Source organism: Oncorhynchus gorbuscha, linkage group LG24 (assembly GCF_021184085.1).
Source record: "Oncorhynchus gorbuscha isolate QuinsamMale2020 ecotype Even-year linkage group LG24, OgorEven_v1.0, whole genome shotgun sequence".
In the NCBI taxonomy this organism is placed as follows: Eukaryota; Metazoa; Chordata; class Actinopteri; order Salmoniformes; family Salmonidae; genus Oncorhynchus; species Oncorhynchus gorbuscha.
The window spans coordinates 2,413,786-2,431,533 of record NC_060196.1 but is presented as its reverse complement, the minus strand read 5'-3'; the positions used below and the strand labels follow the sequence as shown (position 1 = coordinate 2,431,533).

General features: G+C 37.8%; 1 protein-coding gene across 1 annotated transcript; it reads right to left on the bottom strand.

Moving 5' to 3' along the window:
* Positions 1 to 13,304: 13,304 nt before the first annotated feature.
* LOC124013216 (GTPase IMAP family member 9-like) lies at positions 13,305 to 17,676 on the bottom strand. The gene is made up of 3 exons (XM_046327459.1): positions 17,591 to 17,676; positions 15,029 to 15,103; positions 13,305 to 14,716 (listed from the first exon to the last, which is right to left on the bottom strand). The coding sequence occupies exons 2-3, from the start codon at positions 15,033 to 15,035 to the stop codon at positions 13,821 to 13,823; spliced, it is 903 nt and encodes a 300-aa protein (XP_046183415.1). The 5' UTR covers positions 15,036 to 15,103; positions 17,591 to 17,676; the 3' UTR covers positions 13,305 to 13,820.
* Positions 17,677 to 17,748: the final 72 nt, after the last annotated feature.

Below are 17,748 nucleotides of genomic sequence, written 5' to 3'. Positions count from 1 at the left end.
TACAACAATCTACTTTTTGATCTCCTTCACTTCTTATCTGGTAAACTGCTACTGTGTGTCAAGAAAAGAGCCCCAATTAGGGGGTTAGTGTACTCCAGTAAAAAAGGTCTGGTTTAGATAAAAAAAAATATTGCCCTGTGTTCCTGTTCGGAGGGGCATGAGAGACTAGTCAGTGGTAGAATTGAGTTGGCACTTTATTGGCCCAAACACCCACAGACCCACAAGGTTGAGGTTGCTCATGGACAGTAATTAGTGATATGTCTGGTTGTTGTTGCATTGATGCATTGTGTCCAACTGTCCAAGAATAGGATCCAAAGTGTTATGGGAATGTATATTTCCTAAATACAAAGGAGGATGTCTCTCCTCATACCTCTGGCCCTTTAGTCAGACTGCCAGACTGAGCACCACAGAGCCAATCAGGAGAGAATACATACAGGTCAACAATGCCAACGGAAAGTCAAGGGGTGTGTCTTTTGGATGACTCTCTTTACAGAAAGCTGCTGTGGTTCAAGTCAAGAGCTACCCTTCCCCTTTCAGTCTGCTCTGCACATGTCTGAAAGTGACAGAGCCAGCAGCCAAGAGAATTTTCACAGTATGTCATAAAAAAATATTACACTTATGAATGTATGTAAAATGCTAATATGTATTAGATCCAGTACAATGGAATAACTAAGACCTGAATTTAAATGCAGCGTGTTCAGATTCCTCCTCTTTCTGTCCAGCAGAGTCAACCAAAAACACTTGGCCTGGTGGTTCATGCAGATACTGGGGAAGCAACATAGAAATGTATTGATCCCTGAAATGATTGTATTATTTTATGACCCATATCACAACCCTCATACCTCTTCACAAAATGTACCTAAATCAATTTTGGAAAAAGGACTTGTCTTTACAATGTTGTCTTTACAATAAGGGCTGTGAAAGGCAGACTAGACTCTTGAGACAAAGAGCTGGGTGCCAAATGCAAAACATGGAACAATACAAATCGAGAGAAGCGTCTGACATGGAAACACAAACAATACTCCCTTATGACAAAAAAGTATAAACGGTAAGTAATCAATGGAGAAATGAAGTCCAGGTCAGTGTTGCCAACTACTTTTCAGGGTAAGTTGCTAGAGGCAGGTTGATTTGTTGCTAAAAGTTGCTTAATGACATTGTGATGTCATTGCGTGATAACGTAAAACTGCGTCATTATGTGGAATACACAATAAAGTTACTCAAATTGACTGACCATCTCTGAAAAAAATATGATTTGACATTTGTTCAGGTACGGACTCCCACTCTTTTCTATACTTCTGGCTGTACAATTTTGATTGAGACATGTTGATTGATGTTGTAAGTTCTGTTCAAGATCAAACATTCATGACCAACTATATTCATTGGGTTTGGCTTGTCGAACAGTAGTACTACTGCTGCTGTTGTCAGCCAACAATGAATTGTAATTTGCGGCACGAGCTGAGCGCCTGCTGCTGACTTCACTCACAATGCATTTTTGCAGCCAGGCACTTGTGTTGTGACTGAGTGTGTGACCGAGAAAATCGTTGTATGTCATTTAGAGGCAAAGTGCATGCATTTTAGCATTTGAGTCACTTTTCAAAATTTGCCAAAAGTTCAAAATACATTTTTTTAAATAGCTACATTTGTTGCTAGGTGCTGTTTGAAAAGAAGTTGCCAGGGTAGTCTGAAAAGTTGCTAAATCTAGCAACAAAATTGCTAAGTTGTCATCACTGGTCTAGGTGTGACTGATGATGAGACACAGGTATGCGTAAAGATGGGTTGCCAGGTGTGCGTAAAGATGGGTTGCCAGGACCAGTGGATAGTAGACCAGCGATGTTGAGCGCCAGAACGGGTCAGCGGGAGTAGATGTGACAGTTGACACCAACAACAGACAACATTTGAGCACGTTACTGTTGCACATTAACCTTTCACAGTTCAAAGACATGAAAGACTAAATGCATAAAACTGGATTACAAATATGAAAACAACTGGTTTGAATAAGTATATACAGTCCTTTGAATACTGTATGATGAACATATTTTACTACAGAAAAAAAATAATCTGAAATAAATTCTTATACAGTAGATGTGTATATACTGAACAAAATGATGAATGCAACATGTCCAGTGTTGGTCCCTTGAGCTGAAATAAAAGATCGCAGACATTTTCCATGAGCACAAAAATCGTATTTTTCTCAAATGTAGTGCACACATTTCACGCATTTCTCTTTTGCCAATATAATCCATCCACCGAACAGGTGTGGCATATCACAGGTGCACCTTGTGCTGTGGACAATAAAAGGCCACTAAAATATGGAATTTTGTCAAACACCACAATGCCACAGATGTCTCAAGTTGAGTGAGCATGCAATTGACATGCTGACTGCAGGAATGTCCACCAGAGCTGTTGCCAGAGAATTTAATGTACATTTTTTGGGAGAGAGTGACATCAGTGTGCATCCTGTGATTTTATCAATGTCATTGGAAACAGTTCTTCCTCTATTTTTACTACAAAACAGAACCATTTTCACATATGTTGATGTTGGGTTGGTGCTGGAGAGGAATATGACATTGGAAAATGTTGAAATTTCCCTTTGTCACAGGCATTTTTTTCTGTGGTAAAATAACAAAGATTTAAGACTCTATTTTACTTCTGTGACATGGTGAGCTTGGACCCAGGCGCAGAGAAGAGACCATACGAGGAATCAGTGATTAAGAATCAACATAATACTTTACTGAGAAACAGTAAACAAAGGATCACAGTAACACTGGGAAAACAACAAACACTAAGTCTCAAACTCACAATTAAAGTTTCTGCAAACACCAACAGAAAACACACCTCACTTAACATGGAATCATAATGACTAAATCGGACACACTTTTGAGTGTGGTTGTCACCAGGACGGTCTCTGCCCCCTCTGGTGACAGGTGGAACCAAGACAACATCATTAGAATGCATTAAATGGATTATGAACTGCCTATACTGTGCCAGTCCCTCAGTAACGGCACAGTCCATGAAATTGTTATTGTACACATAAGAACATTTACAGATGACTGAACCTTTCAAACAACATGCACCATGTAAAATGTCTTCAGAGGGAACGACCTTGTTCAATTTCTCAATTATTCCATTCTGCTTACTACTTGAAGAACCTTGACAGTCATATCACAGTGGCTCTTACTACACCCACTATTGCTGGAAAAAAAATCATGTTTAAAAAAAATGATGTTTGCATATTGCAAATGGCTGTCTTACAAAGCCTGCAGAAAACAACTTGTTTGCTTAAATATTTATGTTGACTAAACTTTGATGAATAAACCATTGTAAATGTGTATAAATGTTGCTTTACTTCTTTCATATCAATTGTTTAAAATTGTAATGCTTATAGTGCTTACAAACACATACAAATAATGAAATACACATTTGTTAATAATATGTACACTATTTTACAGTCATATTTTCTTCCTTATAGTTATTGTTATTGCCAGCAGCATACCACCCTGCCTACCCCCTGCTGGCTTGCTTCTGAAGCGAAGCAGGGTTGGTCCTGGTTGCAGCATACCACCCTGCCCCCCACTGCTGGCTTGCTTCTGAAGCTTGTAGCGGTATTTATTACAGAGGGGTAAAGAAAGATTTTGTTCGGGCGCCAGGCAGGTATTAACCCTGCCGAAAGGAAAAGAGTAGAATAGAGAGAGTACCACTACCAGACACACACACATCAGCAGAAGAGACTGCCTAGAGTGTAGCCTGTTTACCAGATAGCCAGTGGAGAGAAAAGAGAATACACACCATATAAAACCCACATCACAGCACAGGGGTAACCCAAACAAGAATACCTCATACAATAATACTAATACTAATAATGGCAGAGCAATTCAACAGCAACTTCATACAAGAACAAACCCAGTCATCAACATAGGATTTGCAATAATCTGTATTAATTTCTAGTGGATGAGTGCAGAGGGTATGAATGTGGGGGGTGTTCATCGACACAACAAAGGCCTTAAAAATGTCCACAGTCTTCTCGGCCACATGTCATTAGTACACCCCACCTCAATACAGTTCACATAATATACAACTTGCAAGTAACCTACTAAAATGTCCATCCAAATACTTCTGGCAGGGAAATAATAGTCCAGCTCTAATGAACTTCAATGGGCAGTGCATTTAACAAATAGAGAGTCTGTTGCAGGGTAAAGCACTGGAATGAGAGGGAAGAGAAAGAGAGAGAAAAATATAAATCTTAGCTGTGGTCTTCAGGCCTGCCGGTGTCTGACTGTCCGATGGTTTGTTGGTTTGTTTGTTAAAGCTTCGCAACAATGTTGCTACTAATCCATGCGATCCATAACGGGCGTGGTCCCAAACAAAAACAACTACGATCTAAAGCGATCACACCGATGATTGAGTTAAATACGTTATAAACTACAAACGCTGAAAACAAACAAAACTTCTGCAGCACAGCACACACAATCAAACTGTCGCGCCACCCAAGAGTTCCTCCCCAAAGAGCTGAACGAGCTCTCTTTATCTCCTCCTTCCTTACTGCTTATGCGCTCTTAAAGAGGCAGCGCACGGTGAAGGCTCCAAGCAGATTTCGCCACAAGCTAAGCAGGGTTGGTCCTGGTTGGTCCCTGGATGGGAGACCAGATGCTGCTGGAAGTGGTGTTGGAGGGCCAGTAGGATTCACTCTTTCCTCTGGTCTAAAAAGTGTCCCACTGCCCCAGGGCAGCGATTGGGGACACTGCTCTGTGTAGGGTGCCATCTTTCGGCTGGGACGTTAAACGGGTGTCCTGACTGTCTGAGGTCATTAAAGATCCCATGGCACTTATCCTAAGAGTAGGGGTGTTAACCCTGGTTCTCCTGGCTAAATTCCCAAGCTGTCCCTCATACCATCATGGTCACCTAATCATCCCCAGCTTCCAACGGTCTCATTCATCCCCTGTAACTATTCCCCAGGTTGTTGCTGTAAATGAGAATGTGTTCTCAGTTAAAATAACAATCGGTACTATGAAAGTACTTCATTTTCTATAGACTAGAATATTTTTTTACAAGATGCCTTCCTGTTATTATTGAATTGATTGTGAGTTAAATACTTGACTTACTGTGTATTGGGTTTGCACAAAAAGGCATTTTGGAAATGATCAAAAGTATGGCGGAAAAAGTGTAAAAACTAAAATCAAGTGTAAAAAATGTGAATAAAAAAGATGTTCATGTTTGATCAAAAAAGTGGGAAAATGGAAAAGCAATATTTTAAAGGCATCACGTAGCCTACATGTTATTCGCCGGTGTCAAATTGTTCCAGAAAGGCAACAATGAAACCTTCAAACTATTAGTTATATGAAGACATACCAGGAGTGGTTAGCTACAGAGTACATTCATAATTCAGTCCTGTTTGGAGATGGAAGTCTGTTTTCAGTGTGTATGTGCTTTAGATGTACATTTTAAGTCGGAAGTTTACATACACTTAGGTTGGAGTCATTAAAACTTGTTTTCCAGACGCACTGAGTTTGAAGGTAGGCCTTGAAATACATCCACAGGTACACCTCCAATTGACTCAAATTATGTGTATTAGCCTATCAGAAGCTTCTAAAGCCATTACATCATTTTTTGGAATTTTCCAAGCTGTTGCTTGGCACAGTCAACTTAGTGTATGTAAACTTCTGACCCACTGGAATTGTGATACAGTGAAATAATCTGTCTGTAAACAATTGTTGGAAAAATGACTAGTGTCATGCACACAGTAGATGCCCTTCTACTATCTTGCCAAAACTATAGTTTGTTAACAAGAAATTTGCGTAGTGGTTGAAAAACGAGTTTTAATGACTCCAACCTAAGTGTATTTAAACTTCCGACTTCAACTGTATGTGTTATTTCATTGTTTTAATGTCTTCACTATTATTCCACATTGTAGAAATAGTAAAAATAAAGAAGAACCCTTGAATGAGTAGGTGTGTGCAACCTTTTGACTGGTACTGTACATGAATGAGTATGATCCCTGAGATGACTAATAAAAAAAATATGGACACAATTCAGAATAACACAACGCAACAATACTTTGGAGTAGAAAAAGATCTATGTTTATTTTGAATTGAATAAGAACATATGCCAACTTGCACAATACTATAGTACATTGTGTTCCGTTTAAATAATTTGGTAATTTCAACCCGCATTTGTTAGATCCTGTTATTAATCAGTAGCAAACTAGTCAAGACAAAAGCAAGTTGACTAATAACCAATATGTCTACTAATAATTGGTATTGAAAACATGTTAGTATAACAATTATCTGAGCAATTTGTTCAGAGTTCCTTGGATGATGATACCCACAACCCAATACTCTAACTTGTTACCTATATCTCCCCACACGATGCAGTATATTACAGTGTATATATGTGTAACTTCAGTACTACCCTTAACATTCAGTAATGTGAATATAAGCAGGACAGGAGGACTCTAGTGACAGTGAGAAGACACTAGGTGGACACTGGCTGAACAACATACTATTTAAGACATGTCAGAATGTTAATCAGTTAAAGTTTGAGTGACAGCTAACCCAACAACATATACTGTTTTGTGACAAATCATTACTGTATGCTGCACTCTTGGTTTTATAAGGCTGATTGTTCCTGTTGAGGCTGACTGACTGGTTGTGTCTGAAAAGACACTCTATTCCCTATATTCTGCACTACTTTTGAACAGAGCCAAATGGGAAGGTCTCTGCTGTTTGGAGACGCAATGGAGGTACTTGTGCTTTTACTGGTATTTCCAGCAATATCCGCCAGGGTTTCTGTAGGTAATTGACACAACCTGTCTCCCATCAATCAATCAATCAATCAATCAATCAATCAATCAATCAATGTCTGGTCATGTGTGTCAGGATCTAGTTGCCTGTTTACAGCAATCAGTGATTTTTGGTTGTTTTGTTTGATTAAACAATTTTATCCAAAATGTGTGTGAACAGAAATTGATCATCTGAAATCTGATAATATGACAAACAGTTGAAGTCGGAAATTTACACACAGTTGAAGTCAGACGTTTACATACACTTTGGCCAAATACATTTAAACTCCATTTTTCACAATTCCTGACATTTAATCCTAATACAAATTCCCTGTTTTAGGTCACTTAGGATCACCTCTTTATTTTAAGAATGTGAAATGTCAGAATAATACTATTCAGAATGATTTATTTCAGACGTTATTTCTTTCATCACATTCCCAGTCGGTCAGAAGTTTACATACACTCAATTAGTATTTGGTAGCATTGTCTTTAAATTGTTTAACTTGGGACAAATGTTTTGAGTAGCCTTCCACAACCTTCCCACAATAAGTTTTGTGAATTTTGGCCCATTCCTCCTGCCAGAGCTGGTGTAACTGAGTCAGGTTTGTAAGGCCTCCTTGCTCGCACACGCTTTTTCAGTGCTGCCCACAACTTTTCTATAGGATTGAGGTCACACCTTTGTGATGGCCACTCCAATACCTTGACTTTGTTGTCCTTGAAACTTCTTGTGGCTCAAATCCCGTTAACGGGATAGATTTGACAACATCCTGTGAAAATGCAGAGAGCGAAATTCATAGAAAATTATTAGAAATATCTAACTTTCATACATTCACAAGTGCATTAAACCAAATTAAAGCTTAACTTCGAAAACACACCATGCGATTATCTGATGACATCGCCCAGCATACCAACACATGAAAATCAGATTTCATCCCACCAGGCGCGACACAAAACTCAGAAATAACTATTTAATTCATGCTTTACCTTTGAAGATCTTCATCTGTTGGCACTCCAATATGTCCCAAAAATATCATAAATGGTCCTTTTGTTCGATAAATTCCTTTGTTATATATCCAAAATGTCAATTTATTTGGGGCGTTTGACTCAAACAACTTTCCTAATACAACCTTCGGTATTTTTTTACGTAAATAATCGATGTAATCAAATGTAAGATGGGATAAACTGTGTTCAATACAGGACGAAAACAAAGTGGAGCGAGCTTTCAGGTCCACAACAGTACACTTCACTCAACCCTCGTTCTGAACTGCTTACTTCTTCATTACTCAAAAGAAAAACATCAACCAATTTCTAAAGACTGTTGACATCCAGAGGAAGCAATAGGAACGGCAAGCAAGTGTCTTAGAAATCTAGATCCACACAGAAATCCAAAAGAGTGACCTCAATTTTCTGGGATGGTTTGTCCTCAGGGTTTCGCCTGTCAAATAAGTTATTTTATACTCACAGACGTAATTCTAACAGATGTAGAAACTTTAGAGTGTTTTCCATCCAAATCTACCAATTATATGCATATCCTAGCTTCTGGGCCTGTGTAGTAGGCCGTTTACTTTGAGAACACTTTTCATCCGGACGTGAAAATACTGCCCCCTAGCCCAATTAAGCCATTTTGCCACAACTTTGGAAGTATGCTTGGAGTCATTGTTCAATTGGAAGACCAATTTGCGACCAAGCTTTAAACTTCCTTACTGATATCTTGGGATGTTGTTTCAATATATCCACATAATTTTCCATCCTCATGATGTCATCTATTTTGTAAAGTGCACCAGTCCCTCCTGCAGCAAGGCACCCCCACAACATGATGCTGCCATCCCCGTACTTCAAGATTAGGATGGTGTTCTTCGGCTTGCAAGCATCTCCCTTTTTCCTAACAGTTCTATTTTTGTTTCATCAGACCAAAGGACATTTCTCCAAAAAGTACGGTCTTTGTCCCCATGTGCAGTTGCAAACCGTAGTCTGGCTTTTTTTATTGCGGTTTTGGAGCAGTGGCTTCTTCCTTGCTGAGTGGTCTTTCAGGTTATATCGATGTAGGACTCATTTTACTGTGGATATAGATACTTGTACGTGTTTCCTCCAGCATCTTCACAAGATCCTTTGCTGTTTTTCTGTAATTGATTTGCACTTTTCGCACTAAAGTACATTCATATCTAGGAGACAGAATGCATCTCCTTCCTGAGCGGTACGGCATCTGCGTGGTCCCATGGTGATTATACTTGCGTACTATTGTTTGTTGTTTGTACAGATGGACATGGTACCTTCAGGTGTTTGGAAATTGCTCCAAAGGATGTACCAGACTTGTGGAGGTCTAACAATTTTTTTCTGAGGTCTTGGCTGATTTCTTTTGACTTTCCCATGATGTGAAGCAAAGAGTCACTGAGTTCTCAGGTAGGCCTTGAAATTCATCTACATGTACACCTCCAATTGACTCAAATGATGTCAATTAGCCTATCAGAAGCTTCTAAAGCCATGACATAATTTTCTGGAATTTTCCAAGCTGTTTAAAGGCACAGTCAACTTAGTGTATGTAAACTTCTGACCCACTGGAATTGCGATACAGTGAATTATAAGTGAAATAATCTGTCTGTAAACAATTGTTGGAAAAATGACTTGTGCCATGCAAAACTATAGTTTGTTAACAAGAAATGTGTGGAGTGTTTGAAAAATGAGTTAAGTGCAGCTTAATTAAGTAATATGATTTTACACTTCAACTTCCTGCCCCTGTCACCAACACAATTGCTACTGTTAGGGGTGGTGAAAACACTTATACTCAAAGCACAGAGATTTGAAGAAGACCATTTATACACCATATCCCTACCTCTTCTGCAGAAATGTTACTTCCCCTTTAGGTCTATCCTCCTGTCAAGGCTCTGCGCTGCTGGTGGAGAAGTCAGTGCAGGAGAGCAGGTAGTATTGAACAAGCGCACACTTTATTATGGCAGTAGAGAAAATAACAGAAGAAAGCAGCTTCTTGAAAACCTCCAGCCCACAAGGCAAAAGTGTAAATGTGCGATAAATGTTCAACACCAGACACTGTAATAAAAAATAAACAAACGTGTGCAAACAAGGAGAGGAGCCGACTTCAGCGGAAGTCGTGACACCTTCCTGTTATGCTACCATCTCTTTGAGGGTGATTTGGCAGCCTAAGTCACATGATTTGATAGAAAATGGGACTTTGCATTTGAACTCCCTGCCCTCTAGACACTTTGGTGTTGACTTCAAAGTGTCCATAATGCATCAAGTTTCTAGGTTTATGCAACATGCAGGAATAAATTGACTGTGGAGCATAGTAGATAAAAAGGCTTTCTTTCAATTATGAGAGCCATGGTTCTGTGAGGTCATAAGAATAACACAATACAGAATTATCACATGGATGAAGTCATTCATTACATTATGTCCCTTAGGGACATTTGCTTGACAAATCCTTGATGGCTGAAATGTGCCCATTTGAGTGTTAATAATACATCTAAGTAATACTGTATTAGTGAGTGTTAATAATACATCTAAGTAACACTGTATTAGTGAGTGTTAATAATACATCTAAGTAACACTGTATTAGTGAGTGTTAATAATACATCTAAGTAATACTGTATTAGTGAGTGTTAATAATACATCTAAGTAATACTGTATTAGTGAGTGTTAATAATACATCTAAGTAACACTGTATTAGTGAGTGTTAATAATACATCTAAGTAACACTGTATTAGTGAGTGTTAATAATACATCTAAGTAATACTGTATTAGTGAGTGTTAATAATACATCTAAGTAACACTGTATTAGTGAGTGTTAATAATACATCTAAGTAATACTGTATTAGTGAGTGTTAATAATACATCTAAGTAACACTGTATTAGTGAGTGTTAATAATACATCTAAGTAATACTGTATTAGTGAGTGTTAATAATACATCTAAGTAATACTGTATTAGTGAGTGTTAATAATACATCTAAGTAATACTGTATTAGTGAGTGTTAATAATACATCTAAGTAATACTGTATTAGTGAGTGTTAATAATACATCTAAGTAATACTGTATTAGTGAGTGTTAATAATACATCTAAGTAACACTGTATTAGTGAGTGTTAATCTAATAACATCTAAGTTAATAATACATCTAAGTACTGTATTAGTGAGTGTTAATAATACATCTAAGTAATACTGTATTAGTGAGTGTTAATAATACATCTAAGTAATACTGTATTAGTGAGTGTTAATAATACATCTAAGTAACACTGTATTAGTGAGTGTTAATAATACATCTAAGTAACACTGTATTAGTGAGTGTTAATAATACATCTAAGTAACACTGTATTAGTGAGTGTTAATAATACATCTAAGTAACACTGTATTAGTGAGTGTTAATAATACATCTAAGTAACACTGTATTATTACTGTATTAGTGAGTGTTAATAATACATCTAAGTAATACTGTATTAGTGAGTGTTAATAATACATCTAAGTAACACTGTATTAGTGAGTGTTAATAATACATCTAAGTAACACTGTATTAGTGAGTGTTAATAATACATCTAAGTAACACTGTATTAGTGAGTGCCTCCCATCTTTTGCAGGTGTTTGTTACTCTTGATAAAATGTAACTAAATACGACCACCTTTTTCTAGTGATCAGTAAAACATTATAACAATAAGAAAGCAGCTAATCACCCCCCCCCCCCCCCGCCCCCAAGTGTCAATGTAATTGTAGGCTTCGATAACAGCAGAATATATTTATTTGCATTTATTAAGGTTGTTGGACATTCTACATCTAAAATAAGTGATACATTGCAGCAGATTTAGCTATTCCTTTACTTTCCAATTTATATATTTTGGCTTTACTTTACTTCACTACATTCCTAAAGAAAATAATGTACTTTCTACTGCATATATTTTCACTGACACCCAAAAGTACTCGTTACATTTTGAATGCTTAGCAGGACAGGAAAATTGTAGAATTCGCACACTTATCAAGAAAACATCCCTGGTCATCCGTACTGCCTCTGATGTGGCGGACTCACAAAAACAAACGGTGTGTTTGTAAATGATGTCCGAGTGTCTGACTCTCTGTAAAAAAAATATATAATAATTTAAAGGATGCTCTCTGGTTTGCCTAATATAAGGAATGTGAAATTATTTATAGTATAAAGTTTAACGTTTACTTGAGTCATTTTCTATAAAGATATTTTTACTTCAACTTGAAAGTATGACAATTGGATACCTTTTTCACCACTGGTGGTAATCTCAATATGTCAATATTTAAAATCTCCTGACTTGTTTCTACTGTAAGACGACCATATAGATGTCTTTCTCCATGTGTTCAGTGTAGATAGTCCAGTGATGATGTATAGGCTGTTATTAGGTTATTTACGGGGCAGAGCTACTTTCCTGAACAAGTGAGAGGTCTTGAAGTGAAGATCTAGCAGTTTTTATTCAAGTGTTTTTGTTGTTGCCATTTTAGGTGTTTGAATATCTTACTGTATGAGAGAACCTTTATATGTCGTTTCCTTGAGATGCCCATACCCAGACAGACCCATAGGTACATTCCTGCTTTTCTGTTTTCATCAAATTCGTTGCTAGGAAGTAACCCCTCAATGTCTGTTACATTTTCTCATGCAACAATGCGCACATTTTTTATATCCAGCAAAATACAGTCTTTTGTCCAACGTTCCCTTTGTATACCTTATATCTCCATCTCCCTATGTCTTGTACTAGTTAGACTATATCTCCATCTCCCTATGTCCAGTACTAGTTAGACTATATCTCCATCTCCCTATGCCCTGTACTAGTTAGACTATATCTCCATCTCACTATGTCCTGTACTAGTTAGACTATATCTCCATCTCCCTATGCCCTGTACTAGTTAGACTATATCTCCATCTCCCTATGTCTTGTACTAGTTAGACTATATCTCCATCTCCCTATGTCCAGTACTAGTTAGACTATATCTCCATCTCCCTATGCCCTGTACTAGTTAGACTATATCTCCATCTCACTATGTCCTGTACTAGTTAGACTATATCTCCATCTCCCTATGTCCTGTACTAGTTAGACTATATCTCCCTATGTCTTGTACTAGTTAGACTATATCTCCATCTCACTATGTCCAGTACTAGTTAGACTATATCTCCATCTCCCTATGCCCTGTACTAGTTAGACTATATCTCCATCTCCCTATGTCCAGTACTAGTTAGACTATATCTCCATCTCCCTATGCCCTGTACTAGTTAGACTATATCTCCATCTCACTATGTCCTGTACTAGTTAGACTATATCTCCATCTCCCTATGTCCTGTACTAGTTAGACTATATCTCCATCTCCCTATGTCCTGTACTAGTTAGACTATATCTCCATCTCCCTATGTCCTGTACTAGTTAGACTATATCTCCATCTCACTATGTCCTGTACTAGTTAGAAGATAGCTCAGAATGGAAGCACTTAAGGAGATAAGTGGTTTTTCATTTCGGAATTGGCAATAAAAACAACGGGTAAAACAACTGGGAGGTATTTTCAGTGGCCCTTTATTTTATAGTGCCATGAAATAACTATGAAATAAATAGTGGTTTTCATTAAATAGTTAATATCCCATTCATCATGCTTCTTGGAAAGCAACGGTAGCTGTAACTGCAACTGTAAATCAATCTTACAGTAGTGCATAGCTTTTTATCCAGACAGGCAGAAATACACTTTTCCATCTTTACACAGGGAAATGTACAATTATGTGCTCTCAAACATGCAATACCCTGATCTATCTTTATGTTCATTCTGTAAGTAGTGATGACTAAAACATATTTCCAACGATTTTATCCTGTAAATTCTGAGAAGAGGTACGCGTTAATGTGTTGTGTTCTGTCTTTAGGCCCTTTTCCAGGTTGATAGGAAAGGTGAGGCCAACTTTCACTCTTTTATACTCTAACAGTTCTCAATATTAGGTGTTCCAAATGTTTGGTTAACTCTGTGTATATAGAGGAAGTTTTAAATATCAAGTAATGAAGTCAAACAACTTGTAGAATGTACAGCACTGTTATCTACGGACTCTCATTGTGTTCTGCATCTATTTACTATAGCTGCAACTCCAGCTCCCACTACTGCACCAACTCCCACACCAACTGGGCCCCCAACTACTCCCACAACTGCTCCGATTATGGCACCTTCCCTTAAAATTTCCGCTTTCTCTCTAGCTTCACATTCCTGTTTTCTCCTCAGCTTCTCTTCTTCTTCCCTTAGACGTTCTCCTTCAAACTTTACCTTCAGTTCTTCCATCTCTCTGAGTCTCTGTTCTTCGTTCTCTTTCAGGAGCCTCTCCTTCTCTTCTTCAATCAAACTCTCTGCATCTTGGAACATCTTAGTGGTGTAGTGGCTTCCTCCATTCAACTTCACCATCTTGTTTATCTTGTCAAGAAGCTCAGTGACCTGAGATGGATTCTGATCATTGTTTTTAAAGACATGATATCCACCATTACATTTGTCAATTAAAGTTTCCAGATCTGTATTTCCATTCAGGAAGTCTTCAATTGTTACTTCATCATCATCAAGAAGGTCTCCATTTGTGAAGAGAACCATGGCGTATTTCAATGCTTCAACACCAAATAATTTCTGAATCATCTCCACAGTTTCCTTCTCCTCTTCAGTGAATCGTCCCAGCTCGATCACAACCAGGAACACATGGGGACCAGGAGCGGAGAATAGCAGGCACTGTGAGATCTCTTTCAGTGCCTCCTCCTGTGTTAACTTGGTGTCAAACAATCCAGGTGTGTCGATGACAGCTACATGTTGCCCTCCCACCTCTCCTCTTTTCTTTTCACATGTTGATGTCACAGAAATAGAGGACATTTTTGACTCAAAAGTGTCTCTCCCCAGGATGGTGTTTCCTGATGCACTCTTCCCAGCTCCCGTCTTCCCCAGCAGAACAATCCGGACTTCCTCATTTTGCTCTGTTGGATAAGAAGGAAAGATTGTGACTTTAGAAAGAATTCTAATGTTGATGTTCGTTCTGTTTGGTCATCTTATGGAACACGTACTAAACATGTTCAGTCCATATCTTCTTAGACAATGATGGTCTATAGAATATTAACTGTAAGCAAATTAACAATTACATGATCTATAAATGAAGCTACATGTAATCCTACATTCATTTTATTAAAATGTATTAAAAATTTAATAAAAACAATTATTTTGTGAAAACCCACAACAAAAAAGTTTCCATCTCTGTCTTGTAGCCTACATACAGTGAAATGAAGTCTCACCAGTCATGTTTGGCTTTTGGAATGCTGTCAAGCTCTTCTCAGGTCTAGTGTTCCCAACCAGAGCAACCAGGGTCTCTGTTGGATAAAATACAAAATGTTGTTACTGTAGAGAGAAGTGTGATGTTTGTTACGGTTTTCTTCCGTCGAAGGAGAGTCGGACCAAAATTCAGCGTGGTAAGTTAGATACATGTTTAATAACGAAGAAAAAACGAACAATACAAAAACAACAAACGGAACATGAAAACCTATACAGCCTATCTATAATAAATAATAATAATATATGCCATTTAGCGGACGCTTTTATCCAAAGCGACTTACAGTCATGTGTGCATACATTCTACGTATGGGTGGTCCCGGGAATCGAACCCACCACCCTGGCGTTACAAGCGCCATGCTCTACCAACTGAGCTACAGAAGGACCACAATATCTGGTGACAACTAACACAAAGACAGGAACAATCACCCACGAAACACTCAAAGAATATGGCTGCCTAAATATGGTTCCCAATCAGAGACAACGAGAATCACCTGCCTCTGATTGAGAACCACCTCAGGCAACCATAGACTATGCTAGAACACCCCACTAAGACACAATCCCAAAACCTACGAAAAAAAACATACATAAACACAACACAAAATAAACCCATGTCACACCCTGGCCTGACCAAATAAATATAGAAAACACAAAATACTAAGACCAGGGCATGACAATGTTGATCTGTAGAGAAGTGTGATGTTGATCTGTAGAGAGAAATGTGATCTTACAGAACAGCTACTAAAGCTACCTTTTCTGTTACATATTGCTTCTTAAACTTGCATTTTTGGTCTATAAAATACAAACTCTAAGAAAATTAACAATGACATTATCTACAGGTAACTTCCTAAATAGAGGAAACACCACTGACAGAACTGTCATTGTCCATTTCTTGCCTACCCACTAAGTTTCCACATTAGGCAAATATGGCAGCAGTGTCTTACTGCCTTGGGTAGAACACCAGTTTAACAGCTGCAATAGAAGCGAGGAAAATGCGTGTTTATAAGCACGGATATCGACTCTTCCACTTGAGCATGATATTGCGGCACAGTCGATAGCGCGCTGGACTTCAGTCTTGAAGGTCGAGGGTTCGAGACCTGCTCCCTGCTTGTTTCATTACAATATAACTTGGTGTTGATATATCAAATAAAACTAAGGTGTGTGACATGCAGACGCGCAAATTTAATTAGTAATTGTTTCATTACAATCTGAGAAATCATTTTAAAAATTAACAGTGGAACAGAGAAATAATTACACATCTCTGCGTTTTCTGATGACACTACTTTTTTGTTCTTTCTCAAAGCGTATTGGTACAAATAATCTGTGACAACAAAGTGCAACACCGCATTGTACTAAAACTGACCTTTCCAATGGCTGCGTGGAGTTGCCCGCCAGGTTTACATGTTTGAACACTGAAATGTGATATGTAATCTACATCTCGATTAGGCTGATTGAAATCATCATTATTTCCTTGAATGATTTTCAATTTGACTGTCATTATTTGTATATAGCCTACACTTTCTCGTTCTGAACTTCTACATTCTTGATCATACTGAAAGTATATAGCGCAAAATGGCACACAGCATCATTTGCATGTGTGCAAAAACAGTTCAACATTCACCTTCTGCTACACAGTTTGACACATATGTTCGATTCATCCAAAATATACACCACACAGAACGCACTGTAACTCACTGTAACTTCTTTATATTTATTTATTTATTTTGAATTGTTTTATGCTGCAAACCAAATGCAGCGTTCCATTGGAAATGAATGTACTTCTAGTGTACCAAGGCATAACACCAGTGGGATGGGTGTGGCTTCCTGACAACATCAAAAGAGCAGCTGCTCACTATTTTACAGTTCCATCTCAGTTAAACATCTGACACTGCCAAAATATAATCTATGCAGGTGTATTGTTGGCTACCGCAATTTAACACTTGATCTGATTGAATGTAGGCCTAGGCTTGTTTTACTCTGATGTTTGTAAACAGTGTAAATGTGAACAAACACTGTATAGCCTCCAAACATGGTTACAACTATGCATTTGATATCAGTCCACCCATAGTTGTCTATGAATGAGAATGGTTGTTTCTTCAGCCCGTACTTTTTTTAGGGGATCGTGTGGGAAGGATGCTTTGTTATTGTTTCAATTAAATGTTATAGTTTTAAAAGGGTACGAGAGCTTTAATAGTGCAGGCAAAAAATGTAGTGGAGAATGTTTATTAAATATTTAAGTACATATTAGTCCTGTTTTAGGAATGTTCATAACTCCTACATCATAATGCCTATATTTACAAATTACATGTATCCATTAGATACTCATTACAATAAACATATTATAGAAGGTGTTGTATAAATTTATATTGAATATGTCATCTTTCCAAAAGATTCACAGATATTAAACTGATTTATATTTCATTTTTGAAAATCAATTTGTAAAGAACACCCATTTGTAATATCAAAACATGCAACAAGAATGTGGTTCATGCTTGTGCCTTGTAATAGTAATTTATAGACATCCTTACCTTTACCTGCTTGTTGATTTGGGTATCTAGAGTCTTCTGTCTACAAGTGGAGATGCGGCTGATGTTTTATAAAGATCTGGGGGCATGCTTCGTTGTACTTCATGATGTGATTGGTCACCCTTTGAGGTTTTTGTTTTTTTAGTCAGTCAGGTGATTTC